The 8,063-nt window shown below is 41.3% G+C and overlaps 1 protein-coding gene across 1 annotated transcript; it reads left to right on the top strand.

Annotated features, from left to right (window-relative positions):
• Window positions 1-1,326: 1,326 nt before the first annotated feature.
• Window positions 1,327-4,764, top strand: ccl25a (chemokine (C-C motif) ligand 25a). The gene is made up of 5 exons (XM_021614083.2): window positions 1,327-1,458; window positions 1,907-2,028; window positions 2,832-2,949; window positions 3,181-3,277; window positions 3,365-4,764. Exons 2-5 carry the CDS (start codon window positions 1,968-1,970, stop codon window positions 3,395-3,397), a joined length of 309 nt encoding a protein of 102 aa, XP_021469758.1. The 5' UTR covers window positions 1,327-1,458; window positions 1,907-1,967; the 3' UTR covers window positions 3,398-4,764.
• The last annotated feature ends 3,299 nt before the right edge of the window (window positions 4,765-8,063 follow it).

The following is an 8,063-nucleotide window of genomic DNA, read 5'->3' as shown; positions in this document are numbered from 1 at the left end:
ATATTTGTATTATGTTGTTTTTGTAAATTGTGTATATGCAGGACTCCCTTGTAAAATAGATCTTTGTTTATTTTACAAGGAAAGGAAAGGTGGGGGGGGAAAAAATGTCTGTATTAATGATTTGAGATCATGTTGTATGAGGTTGCAGATTTTGTGGTCTCAGCACTGTCTACGGACCGTTCTAATCATCCAGTGCCTGGCTCTATAGCAGTCTTCCCAGAAAAAAACATTGTTTTACAATGGAGACGTTTGGTCAGGCTCACTATCTTGGCAATTCCCGAGATAGGAATTTTAATGGTCGTTCCTGGCTTGATAAAGGAAGCCATGACTTTATCTGTTGGGAGTAAAAAAAAAGTGTGGACTTCCGCTGACAATAAAAACAATTAAAGGAGAAGCGAAAAAACAATGACCTTTGACACCGTTGCTACCATTTAATAGAAGAGAGTAGCAGAGAAGAGTCTCCCAAGTTACTGACAAAAACGATCTGCGGTTACACCAGACAATATGACGGCTGATCTGCTCCCCGAGTTACATGCATATTCTACAACATTCCCCTGTGTCACACATCTTTTTCTATGACAATTAGCCTACAACTAATTAAGTAGCGAAGGGCCAGGTTTGTTTTATGGCAAGTTTCAACAGAGGCTTTTGGGTAGATTTTGTAGACACGTCAATAATAAAATAAATAAAAGAAGTAGCCAAGTTTGAGTCTAATAATTCATCCCTTTTCTAAATAATGCTTCCACATTTGGCCATGAATCAAGAACACATTATGTAAGAGATAAGAACAGATACTTATCACAGGTGAGCCCTAATCGTTAAAGCCATTGCGAGAGCTTGGGACCAAAAGATAATTCTGAGATGAATGGTTTTAAAGTTCCGAACCTTCTTCGTGTTTGAACGGTGACAGCAATGTTAACAACATGAATTGGTGTTATTTAGTGTACTACATAGGTAGAGAACATTGAACAGAACAAGTCTATGTCAATAATTACATATAGACAATAATGCAGATAGAACCATATAGTTCCAAACTCTCAATTGGTAAATTAAAATGATTTCACAACCATGAGAAACTGAATTAACTGTACTATTCGATTGGGCCTTTCAGTTCAATGTCTAAGATATTTCCCTATTTAAAGAAAAATAAACTGTGTGAAATCGAATGTATAACCGTCCTTCAGATGGAGATTACCCAGATTTATCAAGAACCCGTATGTATTTTGGCAAGTTTTCTTCACAACGCTCCATGTGTCAATCAATTTTCTGCTTACCCAATAACAATCAAACAAAGTCAGAGTACCTCAGATGCACAAGGGGGTGTGACACGTCACAGGTAATACAATCTAAGCTCTGTCTGTGTGACGCTAACTACATAAGAGCACGTTCCCTTGCGCACCCAGCAGAATCAAAGGGAACAGCAGCAAACTAAAGACATCCTATCTCCTTCAGAGTTTTGTGAGTAGTACTGATAGCTGTCTTTGTACAGGATAGCCTTCTAGAATGCAAGGATTACTACTTTTGTGTCACTGTCATATGAAAAGCATATGGTTTTGAATGTTATAGATTTTGTGCGTTATCATCAGTGAAATATGTATTATTCCCTTTTTAGCTTGCAAAAAGTTGAACAAGATATTGTGAGTTGGAATAGGCGGTCTACATTTGGACATATTACTATTTTCTATATAATTATACATCTGGACTGAAAAGTGTGCCTATTTAGTTCACGTTATTTTAAGGTGATTGCTGATGTCCATTAGCAATGGAACACAAATGTTATCATATAGCCTAGGTAAAACTACAAAACGACTTGAAAGTGGATAGCTTGGGGCAGTAAGATGTGAGAAGTTGCCGGAAGCAGAGAGACATTGATAAAGGTGTATGGCTATTTCTGTGTTTGCTGCAGGGTTTGATTCCACTCTGCACCTCCGGGAACTCTTCACAGAGCCACGACCACACATCCAGACATGCGGTTCAACGTAGTGTTCATTCTAATCCTAGCCTGTCTATGCGTCACGCTGGCCCAAGGTACGTTTAGTATAAATAGGATTTAACATGGGCTGGGTATCGGTTAATTAAGCCTCTATGTGACAAGTGCTGATGTAAAACGGGCTTTTGTATAATATTTTTGAATTAATTGATCAAATCAAATCAAATCAAATTGATTTATATATCCCTTCGTACATCAGCTGATATCTCAAAGTGTTTGTCACCAAACCCAGCCTAAAACCCCCAAACAGCAAGCAATGCAGGTGTAGAGGCACGGTGGCTAGGAAAAACTTCCTAGGAAGGCCAAAACCTAGGAAGAAACCTAGAGAGGAACCAGGCTATGTGGGTTGGCCAGTCCTCTTCTGGCTGTATGAGTTGTTGTTCATGGATTTGACATCCATATTATGCACTGTTATACAGGAAAAATACAGGAAAGATGCAGGACAAATACAGATACAAGGACTTTGATACTACCAGCTGGACCCCTTGTTCTCAGAGAGATAAGCCAGCCTCACCCTGAGTGTTGTTCTGTTTTTATTTGATCACTGATTTTCAGATAGCGTTTCAGTCGGTGGTGTTGTTAGCTTTGCTTTACTGATGGTAGCGTATGGGTCAAAGACTGTCAAGCCATATCCACACACTCTTCTTCATTGATGCTGAATCAAACCTGCGCACTTCCAACCTGAAACGGTGGGGGGGGGGAATCAGTTAATTCCATTTTGAACCAATGGAATACACTAATTAATTTCTGTGCAGAGTTGGGGGCCTTCTCTTATTTCATTCATCATAAAGTACAGATGTTGAGCTGCGATCCTCTCCATGCCCCCCACCCCCCCCCCCAGGTTCCTATGAAGACTGCTGTCTGAAGTACGTGCGGAGGGTGAAGAAGACCGCTGTGAGGATGGTGACGAGTTACAGGAGGCAGGAGACGGACGGGGGCTGCAACATCCACGCTATAGTGTAAGTCCTGACTGAGAATAGAGGAGTGTAACCGTGGAAAGGCTGCTATATGACTTTAGTAATACAGAACGTGTTAAAAAGTACCTTCAGTGGACGAGACATGCAGCTCTGTGATGCACGGCGGAGGTTCACTCACTTCGTGAGGTTCAACTGCAAAACTGTAAGGCTTCATCAGCGTTCGTGTTTTGAAGGTCACCCTGAGTTTTTTATTTCTGTTCCCGTCCACGTCAGGTTCACCATGAAGAGAGGCAGGTTGTTCTGTGCTGACCCCAGAGAGAAGTGGGTGAATGAACTGATGCTGAAGGTCGAAACCAAGAAGAGTAAAAAGGTGAGAATTTCTAACATGACAACTGGATTTATTTATTTATTCACTGATTTCATTCGTCTTCCTGAAACCAATATATTTGTTTTCCAGCACATGAAGGGGAAGAAGAAGCTGGGAGGCTAGAAGCTCTGCCTTCGACACCGTGTCGTCTATATCCATTTACTCTGCCATCCTGCCGTGACGAGTCCTGTTGTAAAATCAGTACGATTTTCGATGATGTCTGGTCATTGGAGGGACATTTTTGCTTTTCTACTGCAGAAGACATCTGCTGCTTTAACAGAGATCTAACTGGAAATGCTGCATACTTTCTGCTACTGTGCAGTTCTGCTATTCCTTTAACAGACACCCGTACCTGTTGAAGTCAGCCCAGCCATTCTGTGCGGCTGCATTTTACTGTGTAGCAATCCTGTCGGAACCTGTGTGTGTGTGTGTGTGTGTGTGTGTGTGTGTGTGTGTGTGTGTGTGTGTGTGTGTGTGTGTGTGTGTGTGTGTGTGTGCGTGTGTGCGTGTGTGTGTGTGTGTGCGTGAGCGTGTGAGCGTGTGAGTGTGTGTGTGTGTGCGCGTGAGCGTGTGAGCGTGTGAGTGTGTGAGTGTGTGTTTGTACAGTTTTTTGTGTGTAGCATAAAACCAGTGATGTTAAAAGTACCCAATTGCCATACTGGAGTAAAAGTAAAGACACCTTAATAGAAAATGACTCAAGTAAAAGTGAAAGTCACCCAGTGAAATACTACTTGAGTAAAAATCTAAAAGTATTTGGTTTTAAATATACTTAAGTATCAAAAGTAAATGTAATTTCTAAAATATATTTAAGTATCAAAAGTAAAAGAAAAAATAATTAAAAAATCCTTATATTAAGCAACCCGGATGGCATTAATGATTTATTTTATATATGGATAGCCAGGTGCACACTCCAACACTCAGACATCATTTACAAGCAAAGCATGTGTGTTTAGTGAGTCCATCAGATCAGAGGCAGTAGGGATGACCAGGGATGTTCTCTTGATAAGGGCGTGAATTAGACCATTTTCCTGTCCTGCTAATAAGCATTTAAAATGTACTTTTGGGTGTCAGGGAAAATGTAAGGAGTAAAAAGTACTTTTTTTTCAGGAATGAAGTGAAGTTAAAGTAAAACCTGTCAAAAATATGAAAAAGTAAAGTAAAGATACTCAAAAAGGTATTTCTCCTTAAGTATTTTTTTTTACACCACTGCATAAAATCTGGTGTTGCATTTCACTGTAAGGTCTACTACACCTGTTGTATTCGGCGCATGTGACAAATACAATTGGATTTGATTTTTTATTGAACATAGCGCCACCAACCATTGCGCCACCAAGTAAAAGTGCCTCCAATTTTTGAATGAAATCTCTTTGCATTTGTGTATTCTTTGTACGTTTTGAGACTGTAGATTTTTTTTGTCAAATGTATATTTTTCTCGCTTGTTATATTGGTTTTCACTAACAAATACTAATAAAGTTGTGTACTGCGTTTCACTCTGTTTTGTTTATGGTTTATGAGGTATGGCACAGCTTGGCCTACAAAACTATTATAACCCCTTCTATGGAAAATGAGACTCTCATGAACAGGATGGTGTTCTCTGTTTTGCTCTACGACCCCCCCCCCCCCCCCCCCCCCCCCTCCACAAGCTTCTTGTGACTCGTCTGAAGTCGGTACAGCCGATCTACCCAACTTCTGCCTGTAGCGTCCAAACAGTTTGGGTGACACACTAATAAATCAAATAAAAGACCATTTCATTGGTTACCTACATGTGTTTAGCAGATGTTTTTTTGCGGGTGTGGTGAAATTCTTGTGACCCATCTGTGGAAAGGGGCCTCACTAGACTAGGGGCCTTGACTAGGGGCCTCACTAGACTAGGGGCCTTGACTAGGGGCCTCACTAGACTAGGGGCCTCACTAGACTAGGGGCCTTGACTAGGGGCCTCACTAGACTAGGGGCATCACTAGACTAGGGGCCTTGACTAGGGGCCTCACTAGACTAGGGGCCTCACTAGACTAGGGGCATCACTAGACTAGGGGCCTCACTAGACTAGGGGCATCACTAGACTAGGGGCCTTGACTAGGGGCCTCACTAGACTAGGGGCCTTGACTAGGGGCCTCACTAGACTAGGGGCATCACTAGACTAGGGGCCTTGACTAGGGGCCTCACTAGACTAGGGGCCTCACTAGACTAGAGGCCTTGACTAGGGGCCTCACTAGACTAGGGGCCTCACTAGACTGGGGCGGCAGGGTAGCCTAGTGGTTAGAGTGTTGGACTAATAACCGAAAGGTTGCAAGTTCATATCCCCGAGTTGACAAGGTCTGTTGTTCTGCCCCTGAACAAGGCAGTTAACCCACTGTTCCTAGGCCGTCATTGAAATTAAGAATTTGTTCTTAACTGACTTGCCTAATTAAATAAAGGTCAAATAAACAGACTAGGGGCCTCACTAGGCTGTAGGTCTCCAGCACCAGTTAGAAAGATGAATGGAAGTGTATATAGAGATTGTTTGGTGACAAAAAAATAAAGGGTAAAATATATATTTGTTTCCTGTCCCCCCCCCGGCTTAGACTGTAATGATTGATGAGTTATGACACCGCTAAGAGAACTTTTATAAATGTTAAATGTTAATGGTTGATGAGTTATGACACCACTCAAGAGAACATTTCCTTGATAAATGTTAATTGTTGATGAGTTATGACACCGCCAAGAGAACATTTCCTTTATAAATGAAGTAGAAAGAGGTTAACAGAATCTATCGGGCATACAAAACAACCAATATACGTACATAGAGTTTACGTTGTCAGCTTTTCTGACAATGCACAGTAATGTCCCTAATATTCCCATCGAGATGTGTTTATTACAGCTGTTAAATATTTCTCTCTGTCCCTTTTATGGTTCACTACAGACCTTTACACTTTCTCTTTGACTGTCGAACCCAAGAGCCTTTGTGTTGCATAGCCTTTGACATCTTTATTGTCACGCGGTTCAAGGACAATACAATAAAAAAAAAACATTGGACACTTTGTTCCTTCACCAACCCTTTGAAATAGTAAGTTTATGTTTTATTTGTACCATTATTTAACTAGGCAAGTCAGTTAAGAACAATTTCTTGTTTCTAATGACGGCCCAGGATCAGTGGGTTAACGGCCTTGTTCACCACGTTCTCATTTGCAGCAACGACCTGGGGAATAGTTACAGGGGAGAGGAGGGGGGGATGAATGAGCCAATTGTAAACTGGAGATTATTAGGTGACCGTGATGGTTTGAGGGCCAGATTGGGAATTTAGCAACCTTGTGGTTACTAGTCCAACACTCTAATACCGGCTAAGGTGTTGCATTTATCACATGACTTAGTGGTATCAAATACACAATTGATACGATAAGGAAGATATGTGGACTGAATGAAAAGAAGAAATAGACCAGATACAGAAATACCCCTATCAGTATAGCATTACCACAGATGTTTTTGTTGAAGCTTCCAGGTGATATGGCTAATTTGTTATTTTAGCCAGAATATCCAAGTAGGAAAGGCTATATTCCCATCTACCTTTCAGTGTTTTTCATAAGTGCCACAAAATGTTTTTCACAGTACAAAATAGAAGAGGATGGCTGTTGTTTTATTGGCTCTTAACCAGCCGTGCTATTTTTTTCATTTTTTTTTCACATTGTAGGATGTGGCAGGGCTTGCAAACTATTACAGACTACAAAGGAAAGCACAGCTGAGAGCTGCCCAGTGACACGAGCCTACCAGACGAGCTAAATTACTTCTATGCTCGCTTCGAGGCAAGTAACACTGAAACATGAATGAGAGCATCAGCTGTTCTGGGCAACGGGATAAACGGGATAAAATGGTGCCGGAGAGGAAGGCAGACGTTTTACGTGTCCCCAACTGATTGTGTTTTTTGTTAGTTTATCTGCATTGTTTGTAACTTGTTTTTTAAATTATTTTGTACATAATGTTGCCACTACCATATCTTAAAACCAAAAATAACTGCTAGACATCAGGACTGAGATTACTCACCACGGACTAGCAGAATATCATTTTTGAAGAAGAGGCAGAGAAAAAGGGGCTAGAGGGTGTGCTGCCTTCTGAGAATTTGTAGGCGATCGAATAAACCCCACTTCCTTCTATTCTGCTAGCAAACGTGCAATCTTTGGAGCAAAAAAATCTATGATTTACGCGTAAGGTGAAACTACCAACGTGACATTAAAAACGGTAATATTTTATGCTTCATGTAGTCGTGGCTGAACGACGACACTATCAACATACAGCTGGCTGGTTATACGCTGCTCCGGCAGGATAGAACAGCAGCCTCTGATAAGACAAGGGGCGGCGGACAATGTATTTTTGTAAATAACAGCTGGTGCACGATATCTAAGGAAGTCTCAAGCTATTGCTCACCGAAGGTAGAGTGTGTCATGATAAGCTGTAGACCACACTATCTACCTAGAGAGTTATTTGTATTTTTCATAGCTGTTTACATTCCACCACAGTCAGTGGCTGGCACTAAGACAGCATTGAATGAGCTGTATTCCGCCATAAGCAAACAAGAAAATGCTCATCCAGAGGAGGCGCTCCTAGTAGCCGGGGACTTTAATGCAGGGAAACTTAAATCCGTTTTACCAAATTTCTATCAGCATGTTAAATGTGCAACCAGAGGGAGAAAAAAAAACACTGGACCACCTTTACTCCACACACATAGCTCTCCCTCGCCCTCCATTTGGCAAATCTGACCATAATTCTTTCCTCTTGACACAAGCCTACCAGAAGAGCTAAACTATTTCTATGCTCACTT

Source organism: Oncorhynchus mykiss, chromosome 8, assembly GCF_013265735.2.
Source record: "Oncorhynchus mykiss isolate Arlee chromosome 8, USDA_OmykA_1.1, whole genome shotgun sequence".
Classification (NCBI taxonomy): domain Eukaryota; kingdom Metazoa; phylum Chordata; class Actinopteri; order Salmoniformes; family Salmonidae; genus Oncorhynchus; species Oncorhynchus mykiss.
The sequence above is the reverse complement of the archived record's forward strand: the minus strand, read 5'-3'. Positions and strand labels throughout refer to the sequence as shown.

Excerpts from the sequence above, each read along its gene's own strand:
- ccl25a (XM_021614083.2), top strand. The coding sequence starts at position 1,968 with ATGCGGTTCAACGTAGTGTTCATTCTAATCCTAGCCTGTCTATGCGTC. Across the intron at positions 2,029-2,831 it reads ATGCGTCACGCTGGCCCAAG|GTTCCTATGAAGACTGCTGT; the intron begins GTACGTTTAGTA and ends CCCCCCCCCCAG. Across the intron at positions 2,950-3,180 it reads TGCAACATCCACGCTATAGT|GTTCACCATGAAGAGAGGCA; the intron begins GTAAGTCCTGAC and ends CGTCCACGTCAG.